At 47.9% G+C, this 19157-nt stretch overlaps 1 protein-coding gene across 1 annotated transcript in view; it reads right to left on the bottom strand.

Moving 5' to 3' along the window:
• NOL9 (nucleolar protein 9) overlaps nucleotides 1–19157 on the bottom strand; it is a gene marked incomplete at both ends in the record, with an annotated part of 29765 nt that continues 10608 nt past the window's right edge. Inside the window, 9 exons of the mRNA XM_080691266.1 lie at nucleotides 1–96; nucleotides 677–735; nucleotides 1887–2028; nucleotides 3276–3416; nucleotides 4188–4321; nucleotides 4589–4766; nucleotides 9858–9969; nucleotides 11657–11954; nucleotides 14535–14696. Of these exons, the coding sequence (XP_080547392.1) occupies nucleotides 1–96; nucleotides 677–735; nucleotides 1887–2028; nucleotides 3276–3416; nucleotides 4188–4321; nucleotides 4589–4766; nucleotides 9858–9969; nucleotides 11657–11954; nucleotides 14535–14696 (1322 nt within the window). The remainder of the gene's footprint in view (nucleotides 97–676; nucleotides 736–1886; nucleotides 2029–3275; nucleotides 3417–4187; nucleotides 4322–4588; nucleotides 4767–9857; nucleotides 9970–11656; nucleotides 11955–14534; nucleotides 14697–19157) is intronic.

Raw genomic sequence — 19157 nt, forward strand, 5'->3', positions numbered from 1 at the left:
TCATTTTCTAATCACGAACATGGGACAGCGGGCAGCCGCGGCGTCTGACATCAGAGCCACACTATCCCAATTCGGCTGCAGGCCACAATCCGGGGTCTGCATCGAGGAGTTTAGAGCCCAACCCGACCGCACACTGAGTTAGTTTTCTACTTGCCAGAGACTGGGCTGGTCCTCCATAGACATGACCTCACTCCACACCCACAGGAGTTCATTTCTTTTTTTCTTTTTTTGTGGTACTAGGAATTGAACCCAGGGCCATTCTACCTCAGAGCTACACCTCCAGCCTTATTTATATATATTTTTTTTGTGGTACTGGGGACTGAATCCCAGGTGCATTCTAACCAAGCCCCACCCCCAGCCCTATTTTAATCCTTTATCTTAAAACAGGGTCTCACTAAGTAGCTGAGGCTGGCTGTGAACCTGAGATCGTCCTGTCTCAGCCTCCCAAGTACTGAGATCACAGGTGTGCACCACCACGCCCGTCCCGTCCTTCCCTTTACTACCCATAAAGCCCCTGTAATTGAGCCTTGCATGGACAGGCATCCCAGCTGGAAGTCCTACTGCAGTCTCACCAGGCACACCCTGGAGACCACACAAAGCGCCGACTCCACAGTCCTCAAACCCGCGGGACAATCCTATCTTGGTGGGGGGACACCTCAGCTCATGGCCGCCTGACCGATGGCTGACCGCTCCCTCTAGTGGCCACATCTTTACTGGTGAGGACAGACTTAAACGCTAGAAAATGCAAGGAACAGGGCTTCACTTTCACTCTTACAAACACTTTTCCCAACACCCAGCAGTGAATATTCCTGATAGTGCATATTATTATTGGGGGAGTAGAGATTTAAGTCAGGGGCATTCCACCTCCAAACGACACCTCCAGCCCTATTTATTTTTATTTTGAACAGGGTCTTGCTAGGTTGCTGAGAATATCACTACTTGCTGAGGCTGTCCTTGAACCTGTGATACTTCTATCTAAGCCTCCCAAGCACTAGGATTACAAGTGTGTACCACCACACCCGTCTTTTTATATTTTATTTTGAAACAGGGTCCCTGTGCCTGGCTGGTAGTATTACTGTGATCACACAAGAAACTCAGGAAGCCGGGTGTGGTGGCGCACGCTTGTAATCCCAGCATTCGGGAGGCTGAGAGTGGAGGATCGCGGTTCGTGGACAGTTTCAGCTACTTAGTGAGGTCCTCTGCAACTTAGTGAGACCCTGTTTCAAAATAAAGAATAAAAAAAATAGGGCAGGGGTTGTACCTCAGAGGTCAAATGCCTCTGGGTTCCATTCTCAGACCCGAAAAAACCAAAAAAACAAAAAACCTCAGGAAAGCAACAAAAAGACTCCTCAAGCCTTTGCAGGAGCCAGGTGGCATAGTGGCCCACAACAATGAGACAGACGAGTGCAGGTTTGCACTCAGCCTCAGCTATTTAGGCCTTCTGCAACTTACTGAAACCCTGCTTCAAAAGGAGGAGGAAAAAAAAATACGGCTGGAGGTGTAGCTCATGGAGCTGAGAGACCGAATGCCCCTGGGTTCAATCCTCAGGAGCGCATCCCAAAAAAATCCTTTACAGGGCCACGACAGAAAATCGTGACACAAAGTCAACCTAGATAAAACGCGTCCGAACGCAGACCTCAAAGGGTCCAACTACGACCTGTAAGTCGGGGCCACCGCAAAGCACAGGCGACGAGGACAGAGGTACACGGCCCTGTGTTAAGCCCACCCCGTAACAAGCAGTCTTCCCACAGGGCTGTGGGAAGCTGGGATGCCAACGCGTTGATCACAGTACCAGTTTCATGCTCCTTCGAGCACGTCCATACAACCGTCTCAAAGGCGGAAGTGAGGGCCTGGCCCACCACCTCTGCTCACAGAGCCACTCCTACCTGAAGGGTGAGGGAGCACGGCCACTCGAGAGGTGAGAATGGCTGCCTGTGGCTCCCAGGGCACCGCTGTTCCAACCCACAAGTTCAGGTCCAGCTGCCCGCAGGCATCTTCAGCCTCCAGCAAGGTGTCAGCCAGACAGTTCTAGGTTCAAGAAGCCATCAGGAAGAGCTCCAGGGCTAAAGGTGATGTCTTCAGTGTTGCCTCAAGATTAAAAAAACAAAAAAAACAAAAAAACTTAATCTAAAGGGATCTGACTCTGAATTTTTGTCTCTTAAACCTCAATAAAATGCAGCAGACCAATCACTATCTTCAACACACACTCGTGTGACTGGGAGAAGCACGAAGGCTGAGGTACCGCGGCCAGCACCACCTGTGCGGCCCCGCCACTCAGCCCACCTTCCTTCCTCCTTAGTGCACTTCTGTATGTATGTATGTATGTATGTATGTATGTATGTATGTATGTATGTATTTTGCGGGTCTTGGGATGGAATCCAGGGGCATTCCACCTCCAACCACATACCCTGTCTTACTATTCTTCTTTTTTTTTTTTTTTTTTTGGGTGGTACTAGGGGTAGAACCCAGAGGTTTTCTACCTCCGAGCTATACTCCCAGACCTATTTTATATTTTATTTGGAAACAGGGTCTAAGTTACTAGAGCCTCACTAAGTAGCGGAGGCTGGCTTCGAACCTGTGCGATCCTCCTGTCTTAGCCTCCCAAGAGCGCGCCACCATGCCCAGCTTATTCTTTGAAACAGGGTCTCACTAAGTTACAGAGGACCTCACTAAGTAGCTGAGGCTGTCTGCGAACCGCGATCCTCCGGTCTCAGCCTCCCGAATGCTGGGATTACAAGCGTGCACCATCACCAACTTCTTGGTGCATTTTTGTGGCCCGTTTCCCCTTTTAAAAATTCTGATTCCAGTAACCAGATCCTTGAAGAACCTGTGAGGAGCTGATCCAAGTCTCCCTGGTTTCATGGTGTATTAACCCCCCCACCCGTTCTTCTTTTGTGTGTGTGGTGTGCGTGTGATACTAAGTACTCTAGAGGTTGGGTGCTCTACGCCTGAGCTACATCTCCAGCCCTGTTTGTTGTGGCACTGGGGACTGAACACAATTTTTATTTTGTATTTTGAAACAGGGTCCCACACATGCTGAGGCTGTCCTGTCAGCTTTCCAAGGACTGGCATTACAAGTGTGCACCACCATGCCCGTCTCTACCCCTGTGGTTTGAACAGAGCTGGCACCATGAACTACACGACACATTCACCAGTCACACGTCACTGTCCGCAAGAGCACCATCTGTGACCACGGACCCACCAGGTCCACCGACACCGCTCCGTACCGAACTCCCAGAAGCGGCGTCTCTGCCCTTCCTGCGACTTCACTTCACTGTTGGATAGAAACTGGACCTGGGGGCTGGTCTCTCTCCACGTGCTTCATCGACTTCTCTTGCTCCAATTTTCTCTGATGCTCCAGGAAGTTTAAAATTGTAATCTGTGGTGACGTAGGGAATCGTTCCTTCAGGCCCACACTAAAACGGAAGCGCAGAGAGGACACACGGGAGGCGTCAGACCCAGGCTGGGCTCGAGTGCACTCACTGCCTCCTGGAAGCCTGCAGCAGGCAGCGCCGGGCTCAGCCTCTCGCACCCGGGGCTCTGCTTTCCTCCTCAAACTTCTGCACCTGCTCACTGACTGACTGACCGAGGTCCTGGGGACCAAACCAGCCTGGCACATGCTAGGTAAGCGCTCCACTCAGCTGGATCACCACGCCCTTTTATTTTTATTCTGAGACAGTCTTGCTAAGTTGTCTAGGCTGGCCGGGAACTTGCAATTATCCTGCCCCAACCTCCCGAGTGCACCACCATGCCCAATTTCAAAGGGCCTCTGGAAGCAACTGGCCCAGCCACAGCACGTACATGCCCCTGTCTACACCGACCCCCCCCCACCATGCCAGGAGAGGAGGTGAGCGTGCTCTCCCCTAGCAGTGCAGGACAGAGTGGAAGGTACACGTGGCCTCCCCCGAGAGCCACGCTAGCTGGGGCCCATGAAGCCCATGGCCGGAGGGCCGTCTCACGAGAGTCTCTGAAGGCTCTGCACAGGAGGGTTAGGGTTAGGGTTAGGGGGTGTGGCTGTACCTGGTGCTCCTGACCACTGGACGGCAACTCAGCCTCAGGCCTTTAGGCACCAGGACATGCCACGCTTCCCAGAAAGGAACTGTGATGTGACTTGTGCCCCAACTCCAGCTACTTGCTACCGCCACGCCCTGGCCAGCATCCCTGCAGGGTGCTGCCCAGGGGCTCACCTGGTTCTTGAAGACACAGTGCGGAACGGAAACAGCTCCCACGAGCAGACAGTTCACGGCTCTCAATTCTTCTGGGGGCACAGGGGTCAGAATGTGGTACATCCGCTTCTCCATGTCAATGCCTCGACATATCCCTTTAAGACAGGTGACAACACAAATGTCTGCTTTCTGCAAACCTCAAGTCTCCAGGACACAAAAGATTGTAGAATGGTGTGAAGGGCGGCCACAGAGCGCCCGAAGAGAATTGTGGGAGCAGAAGAGGGCCAGGCCGGGGCCTGTGGGAATGTTGGACTCAGAGGAGCCGTCAGGAGAATAAAAACATGGGCACTCTGTTCCAGACTCTGGCTGGGAGACAGACTCAAGGGCAAGGCCAATCGGCAGCAGCAAGCCGGGGGACTCACCAAAGCCCACACAGTCACAGATTGGAGTCTGGGCCAGCAAAATGGGCCCCCTGTTGTACCCGCTGACGTCATCCAGGATCGTGCAGAGGCCAACCCAGCTGGCGTTCAGCGCGTACAGAACGTGAGTGGGGGCGACGTCGGAGTGAGTGATCCGGAGCGCGACCGCGTTGAAGGGGACCTGAAGAACACATGTGCAGCCCGTCAGTTTCTGCTCTGAAACTATTCTTCATTTCGCAAGCTGACTGGCAGGCTACCTAAAGATAGGTCTGCCAAAAGGCCCACAGAGAGTGTGACAAGCCAGGCACAGAGCGCATGCCTGTGTACTTGAGACAGCAGGAGGACTGCAGGTTCAAGGATGCCTCAGCAAGTATAAGACTCACAGAAACCTAGCGAGACTGTTTCCAAGGAAGAGGTAAAATCAGGCTGGGGGTACAGCTCAAAGGCCCCATACCCCCACACACATACACTAGCCAGACGCGGCCATGGCTGTGTGTCTATACACGTGCTGAACACCTACACCCAATGTCTGGCTCACTCTTGTCCAAAGACACAAAGAAGACGGGCATGGCACACATCTGTAATCCCAGTGCTTGGGAGGCTGAAAATGGAGGATCACAAATTTAAGACGACCTCAGCAATTCTGTGAGACCCAATTCAAAACAAAAATAACACAGGTCTGGGATATAACTCAAAGGTAAATGCCATTGGGTTCAATTCCCAACACCACCAAAGGAAAAAAAAAAGACTTGGGCATGGCGGCACATGCCTGCAATCCCAGTACTTGAAAGGCTGAGACAGGAGGATGGCAGGTTTAATGCTAGTCTTGGTAACTTAGCGAGATTCTCAGCAATCTAGCATGACTCTGCTTTCAAAACAAAAACATAAAATAGGGCTGAGGTGTAGACTGGATGTACAATAAACTTGGGTTTAATCCCCAGTACCAGAAAACAAACAGACTTGCTAGGCATGGTAGTACATGCTTGTAATCCTAGTACTTAGGAGGCTGAGACAGGAGGATCATGGCAGACAGCCTCAGCTACTTAGTGAGGCCCTTTGCAACTCAGTGAGACCCAGTTTCAAAAAATAAAGCTGGGCGTGGTGGTGCACGCTTGAAATCCCAACATTCAGGAGGCCGAGACCAGAGAATCGAGGTTCACAGGACAGCCTCACCTACTGTAGTGAGGCCCTCTGCACTCAGTGAGACCCTGTTTCAAAATAAAGAATAAAAAATAGAACTGGGGGTGTAGCTTGGAGGTTCAATGCCCTGGATTACATCTCAGCAATCAATCAATCAATCAATCAATCAATCAAATAAATAAATAAGAGGGCTGGGGTGTATAGCTCAGAGGCAGAATGCCCCTGAGTTCCATCCCCAGTAACACAAAACAAAAAAATAAACAAAAATATAATAGAGTAAAATGTCAGGCTGGGGGTGGAGCTCAGATGTAGAATGCCCCTGGATCTCCACTGCCACACACACACAAAACGTAGCCAAGTATGTTGGTAGATGCTTATAATCCCAGTACTTGGGAGGCTGAGATAGGAGCATCACAGGATCAAGGCCAGCCTGGGCAACTTAAAAAGTACGGGGGCTGAGCCGGGCGTGGTGGGAACGCTTGTAATCCCAGCATTCGGGAGGCTGAAACTGGAAGATTGTGGTTCGTGGACAGCCTCAGCTACTAGTGAGGTCCTCCGCAATTTAGTAAGACCCTGTTTCAAAATAAAGAATAAAAATAGGGCAGGAGGTGTAGCTTGGGGGTCAAATGCCCGAGTTCCTTCCCCAGACCCATAAAAAAAGGGTATGGGGGCTGCAGCACCAATAGGTCCCTTGTCTCTCCCCCCAAACACACACAGTTTGAAATTACTCAGTTATTTGCTGCTTGTTTATCTGGTATCCAGGCACATGGTTCATCTCTAACTGAATGATGAATGGAATGAGGAATTGCTTCTGACTTTTCATTCAGAGATTCTTAGTTAATGGGGTTTCACATATTTAAGTATCCCTCTGTTTTACCTCACTCAGAATTTCCTCCTCCTCCTCCCCTTCCCCCTCCTTTTTTGGTGGTACTGGGGTTGCTGGAAGCCCTTCTACCTCCGGGCTACACTCCCAGACCTATTTTTACATTTTTATTTGGAAACAGGGTCTCCTAAGATAGCGCACACGCTGGCTTCGAACCTGCGCGATCCTCCTGTCTCTGCCTCCCAAGCGCGGGGATTACAAGCGTGCGCCACCACGCCCAGCATTCAGAATTTCTTCTAACTTGAATCATCTACATCCTTCTTTTGTCTTTTTTTGTGTGTGTGTGTGTGCATGTGTGGTATTGGAGATGGAAACCAGGGGCATTCTACCTCTGAGCTATACCCTCAGCCCTATTTTTTATTCTTTACTTTGAGTTGCAAAGGGCCTACGTAGCTGAGGCTGTCCTCGAACTGGGATCCTCTGGTCTCAGCATCCCAAATGCTAGGATTACTAGGGTGTACCACCACGCCTGGGTACTTTACTCTACTTTGAAACAGGGTCTCACTAAGTTGCAGAGGGCCTCACTAAGGTCGAGCCTGGTCGCAAACCTGTAATCCTCCTAGCTCAGCCTCCCAAGTACTGGGACTGTAAGCATACACCACTGCAGTGTCCAGCACTTGGGAAGTTGAAACAGAAAAAGCACACGTTCTGGGCCAGCCATTGCAACTGAGCGAGATCTTCAGAAACTCAGACCCTGCTTCAAAAGTGAAAGACAAAAGGTGCTGGCAGCGAGTTAGAATAACACCGAGTTCAAACCCCAGTATTCTCCCCAGAAAACAAGCCAGGCGTGGTGGGTATATGCCTGTGGTCCCAGTATTTGGAAGCCAAGACAGGAGGAAGGACCCTAGGTTCACAGCCAGTCTTAGCAACTTAGTGAGACTTTTTTTTTTTTTGCAGGTCTGAGGATAGAACCCAGGGGCATTCAGCCTCCAAGCCACACCACTGTGCCCTATTTTTTATTCTTTTTATTCATTTATCTTTATTTTCTTATTTTTTTTTTGGTGGTACTGGGGTTCCTGGAAACCCTTCTACCTCCGGGCTATACTCCCAGACCTATTTTATATTTTTTATTTGGAAATAGGGTCTCTTAAGCCAGCAAGGCTGGCTTCGAACCTGCGTGATCCTCCTGTCTCCGCCTCCCAAGCATGGGGATTACAAGCATGCGCCACCACGCCTGGCTATTCTTTTTCTTTTTGAAACAGGGTCTCACTAAGTTTCTTTTTGGTGGTACTGGGGGTAGAACCCAGAGGCTTTTCTACCTCTGGGCTATCCTCCCAGACCCATTTTATATTTTATTTGGAAACGGGGTCTCACTGAGTTGCTGAGAGCCTCACCAAGTGGCTGAGGCTGGCTTCGAACCTGCGCGATCCTCCTGTCTCAGCCTCCCAAGCGCGGGGATTACAAGCATGTGCCACCACGCCCGGCTATTCTTTTTATTTTTGAAACAGGGTCTAAGTTGCAGAGGGCCTAAGTAGCTGAGGCTGTCCGCGAACCGCGGTCCTCCAGTCTCAGCCTCCCGAATGGTGAGATTACAAGTGTGCGCCACCTAACCCAGCTTTAGTGAGACTTTTTCAAAATAAAAAATAAAATAGGGAGCCAGGGGTGGTGGCGCACGCTTGTAATCCCAGTACTTGGGAGACTGATACAGGAGGACTGAACAAGTTTGAAGCCAGCCTCAGCTACTTAGTGAGGCTCTCAGCAAGTTAGTGAGACCCTGTTTCCAAATAAAATATAAAATAGGTCGGGAGTGTAGCCCAGAGGTAGAAGGCCCCTGGGTTCCATCCCCAGTACAACAAAACAAACAAACAATAAAATAGGGGTGGGGTGTAACTCAAGTAGAACCCAGAGGTAACTCAGAGGTTCAATCCCCAATGCCAAATACAAGGGGGGGAAAAAGAGAGAGAGGAGAGAGAGAGGAGAGAGAGAGGAGAGAGGAGAGAGAGAGAGAGGAGAGAGAGAGAGAGGAGAGAGAGAGAGAGAGAGAGAGAGAGAGAGAGAGAGAAAAGAAAGAAAAGTAAAAAGAAACAAGAAATGCTCCCTGGGGCTGGGCGTAGTGACAGAGGGTGCTTGGCTGAGTGTGCTTCCCAGAGAGGTGGAGACGCGTGCGTGAGTCAGGCTGAGCGCACTCCCAGCACTGGCACACGCCCACGGACTCCTGTCATTCCTGATACTTTCAGCTTCCAGATCCCAACACTACTGCATTTTGTCTTCAAAAATGAGTCCCAATGCCGGGCGTGGTGGCGCACGCTTGTCATCCCAGCATTCAGGAGGCTGAGACCTGGAGGATCGCGGTTCGTGGACAGCCTCAGCTACTTAGTGAGGCTCTTTGCAACTCAGTGAGACTGGGTTTCAAAAATAAAGAATAAAAAGCCGGGCGTGGTGGCACATGCTTGTAATCTCAGCATTTGGGAGGCTGAGACCTGGAGGATCGCGGTTCGTGGACAGCCTCAGCTACTTAGCGAGGCCCTCCGCAACTCAGTGAGACCCTGTTTCAAAATAAAGAATAAAAAATAAGGCAGGGGGTGTTGCTCAGAGGTTGAATGCCTCTAGGTTCCATCCCCAGACCTGCAAAAAAAAAAAAAAAACAAAAAAAACCCCCTGTTTCCAAATAAAATATAAAATAGGTCTGAGAGTGTAGCCCAGAGGTAGAAGTATTCCATCCCCAGTACCACCAAAAACAAAGAATGTGTCCCAAAGCCAGGCGTGGTGGTGCAAGCAGACTGGAGGATCGTCATTCGTGGACAGCCTCAGCTACTTAGCAAGGCCCTTCACAACTCAGTTAAGACCCTGTTTCAAAAGACTGAAAAATAGGGCTGGGGGTATAGCTCAGAAGTAGAATGCCCCTGGGTTTCATCCCAGGGATCGCCAAGAAAAAAAACAGAACGAGCCTCAGCAGCAGAGTTCCGAGCTCCACTCTGGACTTAGAACTGGACCGAGAGGAACACACTCCAGCCAGGCACTGCTGGGCACGCTGCGCTCATGCAGCCACACAGCTGGTGACCAGAACCAGACAGAACCAGACGCGCCAGCGCTGAACTGGCCGCCGAGGTCTGAACACCAACTGTTAATTCTAGCGAGTCACCAAGCCCTTCCCTATCTCAGTTTCTCCATCTGCCAGAAGGCGATAATTATAGAACCCAAGTCACAGGCTTCTTCTAACGGGCTTGAGAACGCCCCATGAGCAGGGAGATGGAAAAGCGTCTCAATGAGCCAATACAATCAAGACTTTCTCCCACCAATTCCCATTACCTGATAGGGTGTCAGGCCATGTAAAGGACTGAGTGGTTTTGGCACCGAGGGCAACATCTGGGCAAGGTACCCCAAAACTGCCAGTCCTCGAAAAATTCTGTTATATGGTCCCCTGAAAAACAAATCGGAACAATGGAGAGATTTCTCCTTCCTTATCCACTTCCACACAGAAACTACAGTAGGAGGCGGGCGTGCTGGCACACACCTGTAATCCCAGTTCTTGGGAGGCCGAGACAGGAGGATAGCTGGTTCAAGGATGGCCTCAGCAACTAGTGTACCCACCAACCCAGAGAGACCCTGTTTCAAAATAAAGGCCAGGCTAGTGGCACACACTTGTAATCCCTGCACTTGGGAGATAGGAGGATCACAAGTTCAAGGGCAGCCTTAGCTACTTAGTGAAGCCCACTGCAACTTAGTGAGACCTTGTTTCTTTTCTTTTTTGTGTGTGGGTCTGGGAATGGAACCAGGGACATTCGACAACCAAGCTACACCCCCTGCCCTATTTTTTTAATTCTTAATTACTTGGAGGTAGAATGTCCCTGGATTCAACCCCCCACATTGCAATATAAATAAATAAATAAAATAAATATACATACATACATACATATATATGACAGACAGACAGACAACCAACAGACTGACAGAAGCAGTCACCAGGCTCCTGGATTCTTTTCACCTCTAACAGCTGTCTCCATTACGTTGCTCCACGGATAAATTTGTTTTTATACCTGCTCATGTAGTTTGTCTCTTTTGGGGATTTTTAAACTTCTTTTGTGAAATTTATTGTTATTAACTAATTATGCAAAAGGTAAAAGGAACCGGGCATGGTGGCGAATGCTTGTAATCCCATTACTTGGGATTTTTTTTTTTTTTTTTTTGCAACAGGGTCTCACCAAGTTGCAGAGGCCTCACTAAGTAGCTGAGGCTGTCCGTGAACCTGAGATGCTCCTGTCTCAGCCTCCCAAGTACTGAGATTACAAGACTGTGCCACCATGCCCAGCTTGTTTTTTATTTTGATTTTTTTTGTGGTACTGGGGAATGGAACTCAGGGACTATACCTCCAAGTGATATCTCCAGTCCTATTTTTTTTATTCCCTATTTTGAAAAAGAGTTCCACTGAGTTGCAAAGGCCCTCACTAAGTAGTTAAGGCTGTCCATGAACCACAATCCTCCTGTCTCAGCCCCCAGCTTTTTTTTATTTTTTATTTTTGGTGGTACTGGGGGTTCCTGGAAACCCTTCTACCTCCAGGCTACAATCCCAGACCGATTTTACATTTTTATTTGGAAACAGGGCCTCTTAAACCAGCGCTGCCGACTTCGAACCTGTGCAATCCTCCTGTCTCCGCCTCCCAAGTGCGGGGATTACAAGTGTGTGCCACCACGCCCGGCGCACCCCAGCTTTATTTTTTATTTTGAAACAGTGTCTTAGTAATTTGCTGAGGATGGCCTGAACTTGCAACTGTTTTAGCCTACCAAGTACTAGATTACAGGTGTGTGCGACCAGATACCTGGTGTCAGATTTTAAAATTTTAGAGGATTAGCCGGGTGTGGTGGCGCATGCTTGTAATCAAGCAATTGGGAGGCTGAGATAGAAGGATCGCACATGTTTGAAGCCAGCCTCAGCTACTTAGTGAGGCTCTCAACAACTTAGTGAGACCCTGTTTCCAAATAAAGCCCTTGTAAAAAAAAAAACCAACAAAACCCAAAATTTTAGTGGATCTATTCCTTCTAAGGAAATGAGAACAGAATGCCTTGTTCAACTAAAGAAAATGTAATTAGCCAGCAAGTGGCTTGCTTACCTATTCCTTGTAGATTTTCTGAACGGAAATTCCGAATTAACACATAACAGTTTATGTCCAGTAAAGAGAACTGGACTATCTTTCTCTTCGTCAGCAAATTCCAAATTATCTGCAAATTCTGGAAAGGTGTAGCCTTTGCTCCTGAACTTGGACTTGCTTTTCGTGTACAAGCCGTCCATCTCATCCACATACTCGGCGGAGAGCCTGGACACGGCTTTGCTCTGCGAAGTGCTGAGCTGGATGACGTGGCTGGGAGACAGTAGGCGAATCAGGTCGATGAGAAGCAGAAACCCTTCATCTGTGAGGAGAGATGACGTAAGTGGAGCTGGGGCAGGCTCCACGAGAGGCAGGCAGCAGGGCGCTGCTGGGCGGCTCAGCCCAAGAAACGACCAAGCAGATCTGGGCGCAGAGGCACACGCCTGTGATCCCAGTGCTTGAGAGCTAAGGCAGGAGGGTGGCAGGCTCCTGGACAGCCTCAGCTACTTAGTGAGGCCCTGTTTCAAAATAAAGAACAAAAAATAGGGTGTAGCTTGGAGATAGAATACACCTGGGTTCCATCCCTAGACTGCTCCCCCCAAAAAAAAACTGGGTTTCAAAACAGTGTGTGGCCGGGCATGGCGGCGCACGCTTGTAATCCCCGCACTTGGGAGACTGAGACAGGAGGATCACACGGGTTCGAAGCCAGCCTCAGCTACTCAGTGAGGCTTCCAGCAACTTAGTGAGACCCTGTTTCCAAATAAAATATAAAATAAGGTCTGGGAGTATAGCCCGGAGGTAGAAAGCCTCTGGGTTCCACTCCCAGTACAACAACAACAAAAAAAAAAACCAAAACAACCCCCCCAAAAAAACGGGGTGTGGTGGCACGCATTTGCAATCCCAGTGCTTGGGAGGCTGAGGCAGGAGGATCGCAGGTTCAAGGGCAGCATCTGCTACTTGGTGAGGCCTCTGCAGCTAGTGAGACCCTGTTTCAAAATAAAGGATAAAGCCCAGCTGGCTGCACAGGCTTGTAATCCCAGCATTCAGGAGGCCAGCCTCAGCTACTTAGCAATGCCCTTTACAATTCAGTGTAACCCTCTTTCAAAAATGCAGGAGGTCGCCGGGCGTGGTGGCGCACGCTTGTAATCCCCGCGCTTGGGAGGCAGAGACAGGAGGATCTCGCAGGTTCGGCTGGTTTAGGAGACCCTGTTTCCAAAAATAAAAAATAGGTCTGGGAGTGTAGCCCGGAGATAGACGGGCTTCCAGGAACCCCAGGACCACCAAAAAAAAAAAAAAAAAAAAAAAAAAAAAAAAAAAGCAGGAGGTACATAAACAAATGTATCAAAGTTATTCACCAAACAAGCATGGGATAAGGGAGGGGGCTGGATGAGGGCTGATTGGATGATGTGTGCTTGTATATCCTCTCAAGTCTTGTATTCCAATGTGATATATATTACAATGCACCAATAAAAAAAAAAATCTAAAAAAAATAAAAAGATTCAAAAATAGGGCTAGGGGTGTAGCTCAGAGGTAGAATGCCCTGGGTTCTATCCCTAGTAATGAAAAAAAAAAAAAAAAGGGCTGGGATGTAGCTTGCAGGTAGAATGCCCGAGTTCCACCCTCAGTTCCGCAATAATAAAAATTAAAAGCTGGGTTTCTTGCAAGGCATGGTGGCAATGCCAGCTATTAGGGAGGCTGGGAAGGAGGAGCGGCTCAGGGAGTAGTGAGACTCATCAACCTAGCAAGACCCTGCTTCAAAATAAAACTAAAATACAGGGTTGGGAGTGTAGACTGGAGGTAGAATGTCCTTGAATTCCATTCACAGTAACACACACACACACACACACACACACACACACACACACACACATGAAACCTGTCATTTGTAACACATGGATAGCAGTGGATGACACTTGACACTTTACTAAGTGAAAAAAACCTGGAGTAGAAAGACAAATACCACAGAACTCACTATGTACAAGAAACGAAGAGACGAGGACACTTTCTTGTGGTACTGGGGATGGAACCCAGCGGCATTCTAGCGCCAAGCAAAACCCCAGCATTAGTTTTCTTTTTCTTATTTTTGTGGTACCGAGGATTGAACCCGAGGGCATTGTACCTCAGAGCTACAGTTCCAGCCCTATTTTTTTTTTTGGTGGTGGTACTGGGGATGGAACCCAGGGGCCTTCTACCTCTGGGCTACACTCCCAGACCTATTTTATATTTTATTTGGAAACAGGATCTCTAAACCAGCTGAGGCTGGCTTTGAACCTGCGCAATCCTCCTGTCTCAGCCTCTCAAGCCTGGGGATTACAAGTGTGCGCCACCACGCACGGCTTTTTTTTTTTTTAATAGTCTCACTGGAGCTGGGTGTGGTGGCACAAGCTTGTAATCCCAGCATTTGGGAGGCTGAGACCAGAGGATCGTGGTTCGCGGACAGCTTCAGCTACTTAGTGAGGCCCTTTACGACTCAGTGAGACCCTGTTTCAAAATAAAGAATAAAAAAATAGGGCAGGGGGTGTAGCTTGGAGGTAGAATGTCTCTGGGTTCCATCCCCAGACCCGCAAAATAAATAAAATAAAATAAAGTTTTGCTAAGTTGCTGAGGCTGGCTTTCCACCTGCAATCTACCTCGGCGTCCCAAGAACTAGGATCACAAACATGCGCCACCACACCTGGCGTGGGTGTTCTCTTGCATGATGGCAAAAATACAAATGCTGATGATGGCTGTCGTGTTTCCAAAAGGTAGAAGAAAGATTACTGAATGTTTCCACCACAAATGACACGCGCTTGAGTAGACATGTTTACCACGATCTGAACATCACAAAGCATACGTGTACCGAAGCATCACTCGGCGCCGTAACTGCACCGCCCGCACTGGCCATCATGGCGCAGCTGCTTACCTTTCACCCAGCCCATTGTGTTGATGATCAGAGGGGCCTCTCTCTTGTAAGAGCTGAACACATATTTTATTATCTCAATATAACTATCATAGTTGCTTTCACAAGAAGGTCTCCCATAATACACCATCTTCTGTGGCGTCCTCTGGTGGGTGAAGGGTGGTCCTAGGAAGATAGATCAGAGTTAACCAACCGGCTGGGGATGTGTCTCGATGGCAGAGGGCTGGCCTCACATGCACACCGCCCTGGGCTCAACCCCTGCACCACAAGAGAACAACCGCGACTGTGTTTTCAGAAACCTAAGATTTCATCTGGACAGGGTGGCACACACTTGTAACCCCAGTACTTGTGAGGGGAAAAGAATATCAGGTTCCCAGGAGCCTCCGCAACTTAGTGAGGCCCAGTTTCAAAATAAAAAAAGGGGGGGGGGTGGTGAATTGGCTCGGACCACCCTCCCCCCATGCCAGAATGGCATGGGGCTCTATCTTCAGTATTCCTATCCTTTTAATAAAGTTCTTTAAATCTTCAAAAAATAAATAAATTAATAATAAAATAAGGTTGGGTGTGTGGCTCAGAGGGAGAATGCTTCTAGAGTCCATTCTCAGCACAACCAAAATAAAAAAAGAAAGAAACCTAAGCTTTCATCGTAATGCAGAGAGGCTTGCATTCACATGCAGTTAACCCTGCTGCTGTCCTGATAAAACCATTCCTTCAACACACACTAATGAGGACTCACTGCCGGCTGCACTTGTTCCAGGGACCTAGGATCCACCTGTGAACAGAACAGAAAAGCCCTCAGCCACGAAGGACTCACATACCCAGAGAAGGGCAGTAATAATCTTTACCGACCCGAGTGCTCTGTTCTAGGCACGTGACAGCTCCTCTTCTGTGTGTGTGGTGCTGAGGAGTGAATCCAGGGCGTTCTATTGCCAAACTACACTCCTAAGTCCTATATTAGACGGGGTGTCATTCGGTTAACGAGTCTCACTGCTCACTGAGGTTGCCCTTGAATCTGTGATCCTCCTGTCTCAGCCTCCCAAGTATTGAATTATCATTATTATCATTTTTTTTTTTTTTGAGTACTGGGGATGGAAACCAGAGACATTCTACCTCCGAGCTACACCCCCAGTCCTATTTTTATTCTTTATTTTGAAACAATGTCTCACTGAGTTGCAAAGGGCCTAAGTAGCTGAGACTGTCTGAGAACCACAATCCTCCAGTCTCAGCCTCCCGAGTGCTGGGATTACAAGCATGCCCACCACGCCAGGCTGCTGCTGCTATTATGATTATCATGTGGTACTGGGGATCGAACCCAAGGGCATCCAACCTCCAAGCTGCACCTTCAGCCCTATTTTTAATTCTTTTTAAAATTTTTTTGGTGGTACTTGGTGTGGAACCCAGGGACTTTTCTACCTCCAGGTTATACTACCAGACCTATTTCATACTTTATTTGGAAACAGGATCTCACTAAGTTGCTGAGAGCCTCAGTAAGTAGCTGAGGCTGGCTTTGAACCTGTGTGATCATCCTGTCTCAGCTTCCCAAGCACTGGGATTACAAACATGTACCACCATGCCTGGCTCTATTTTTAATTCTATACTTTGAAAAAGTTTCTAAGTTGCAGAGGGCCTCACTAACTGAGGCTGGCTGTGAACCTGTAATCCTCCTGTCTCAGCCTTTCAAGTACTAGGAATATAAGTGCACGCCCGGCTGACTTTCTTAATATAGTTATGCAAGGGAAGCTTATTGGAAGCAATCAGAATCTATCCAGTAGCGTCAGTAGCAGAGGCTCCTTGCTGCCATCACTGTAAAAGAAAGGAGCTGGTCAATCGATCTGCCCACTAGGTGGCAGTGTGGAGAGAAGTAAAATGGATTTGTGTATGTGGTACTAGGGATTGATGCCAGGGGCATTCTACCTCTGAGCTATACCCTCAGCCCTGTTTTATTCTTTATTTTGAAACAGGTCTCACTATATTGATGAGAGTTTCACTAGTTCCTGAAGCTATCCTTGAAATTGCAATCCTTCTGTCTTAGCCTCCCAAGAGCTGGGATTACAGGCATGCACCACCATGACTGGCTAAAAAAGAATTTTTAGGTTTTTTCTTTGGTGGTACTAGGGGTGGAAACCAGAGGCTTTCTTACCTCCAGGCTACACTCCCATACTTATTTTATATTTTATTTGGAAACAGGGTCTACGTTGCTGAGAGCCTAAGTAGCTGAGGCTGGCTTCAAACCTGCATCATCCTCCTGTCTCAGCCTCCCAAGCGCGGGGATTACAAGCATGCATCGCCACGCCCAGCTAAAAAACGACTTTTAGAAGGTGGAATTTCTGAGCCCCTAGTTTTAGGTAAGTGATTAATCTTCTGAAGGCTTAGCTGCCTTCTCAGAGCGAAAAATTGTTATCTCAACTCAGAGGAACTGGCAAGACCCAGCTTCAAAACAAAATAAAGAAAGGGCTACTAGAGGTATAGCTTAGAGGTAGAATGCCCCTGGGTTCAACCCCTGGTACCATACACACACAAAAAAGCAAGGACATCTCATATTTACGGATAGGACAAATAACACTGTTAAGACATCAATACTGCTAATTCAATACAATCTCTATCAAAATTCTAACAGCTAGTTGGGCGTGGTGGCGCATGCTTGTAAGCCCAGTACTTGGGAGGCTGAGAAAGGAGGATCACAGGTTCGTGGACAGCCTCGGCTACTTGGTGAGGCCCCTTTGCAACTCAGTAAAACCCTGTTTCAAAATAAAGAATAAACAGTTGGGCGTGGTGGCACACACTTCTAATCCCAGCATTTGAGGCTGAGACAAGAGAATCGGGGTTCGAGGACAGCCACAGCTATTGAGTGAGTCCGTCTACAACTCAGTGAGATCCTGTTTCAAAATAAAGAATAAAAAATAGGGTTGGGGGTGTAGCTCAGAGGTAGAATTCCCTGGGCTCCATCCCTCCTACCGCCAAAAAATTAAAAAATAAGTAAAAAATAAAGAATAAAAAATAGGGCTGGGAGTATAGCTAGGAGGTAGAATGTCCCTGGGTTCCATCCAAAGTACTGGGAAAAAAAACAAAAAAACTAACAGCTTTTTTCCGTAGAAATGATGGAAAAGCTGAGCTGCACGTGGTGGTATAGGCTTGCGACCCGAGAGCTGAGACAAGGATTGCGGGTTCAAAGCCAGCCTTGGCAATGTAGTGAGACTCAGAAACCTAGTGAGACCCTGTTTCCAAATAAAGAAATAAATTAGGGCAGGGGTGTAGCATGGAGATAAAAAGCCTCTAGGTTCAATCCCTGCTACAGAAAGAAACAAAGAAACAAAGAGAGAGGCAAGCTGGCTGATCTTCAAATGGATATAGAATGGCAAGGGGCCCTGAAATGCCAAAACAATACTGAAAACAGGATAAACAAATAATAAGGAATCTACAGTTCTTTTCAGCACAGTGCTGGAAATCTAGTTATAATTAGGCAGAAGGAAAAACTAAAAATAGGAAAGTAGTAAAACTGTCTCTTTGCAGATGATATAATCTTATACACAGCCATGATATGGTAAATCCACAAGATTCCGCCAAAAAAAAAAAAGGCTAGAAGGCCGGGCGCGGTGGGCACGCTTGTCATCCCCGCGCTCGGGAGGCGGAGACAGGAGGATCGCGCAGGTTCGAAGCCAGCCGCGGGTGCTGGCTTAGGAGACCCTGTTTCCAAATAAAAAAACCTAAAAATAGGTCTGGGAGTGTAGCCCGGAGGTAGAAGGGCTTCCAGGAACCCCAGTACCACCAAAAAAAAAAAAAAAAAAAAAAAAAGGCTAGAACTCATAAATTCAGTAAAGTTGCAGGATACAGAACCAACATATGGAATCAGTAGCATATATACATTTTTTTCTTTTTATGGTTATGGGGATGGAACCCAGGGGCATTCTACCTTCGAGCTTATACCCCCAGACCTATTTTTTTATTCTTTATTTTGAAACAGGGTCTCACTAAAGTTACAAAGGGCCTAAGTAGCTGAGGCTGGCCACAAACCCGGATCCTCCTGTCTCAGCCTCCCAAATGCTGGGACTACAAGTGTGGACCACCACACCCAGCCGCATATCTACATTTTATAAATGAGCTATCTAGGGGCTAGGGAAGGTAGCTCAGTGGTACAGTACTTGCCCAGAATACCTAAGGTACATAAGGCCCTGGGCACTTTGATTCCTAAATCAAAGTGAGTTAAGAGCCAGGCATGATGGCCCACGCATGCTTGTAATCCCAGTATCTGGGAGGCAGAAACAGGAGGATCACAAGTTCGTGGACAGCCTCAGCTAATAAATACTTAGTGAGGCCCTTTGCAAATCAATGAGACCTGTTTCAAAATACAAAATACAAAATAGGGCTGGGGGGTAGAATGCCCCTGGGTTCTGTCCCTAGTACAGCCAATATAATATAATAAATATAATAAAATAAATATAATATATAATAAAATATAATAAATATAATATAATATATTATATATTATTATATATATAATATAATACAATATAATAAAATAAAAGTGATGGGGAAAAAAAAGAAACCCATATATTGGATTTCCTCAAAATGAAGAATTCTGAGCTAGGCTTGGTGATACATGCTTTTAATTCCAGCTACTCAGGAGTT

This window comes from Muscardinus avellanarius (genome assembly GCF_963383645.1).
Source record: "Muscardinus avellanarius genome assembly, chromosome: 3".
NCBI classification, from domain to species: Eukaryota; Metazoa; Chordata; class Mammalia; order Rodentia; family Gliridae; genus Muscardinus; species Muscardinus avellanarius.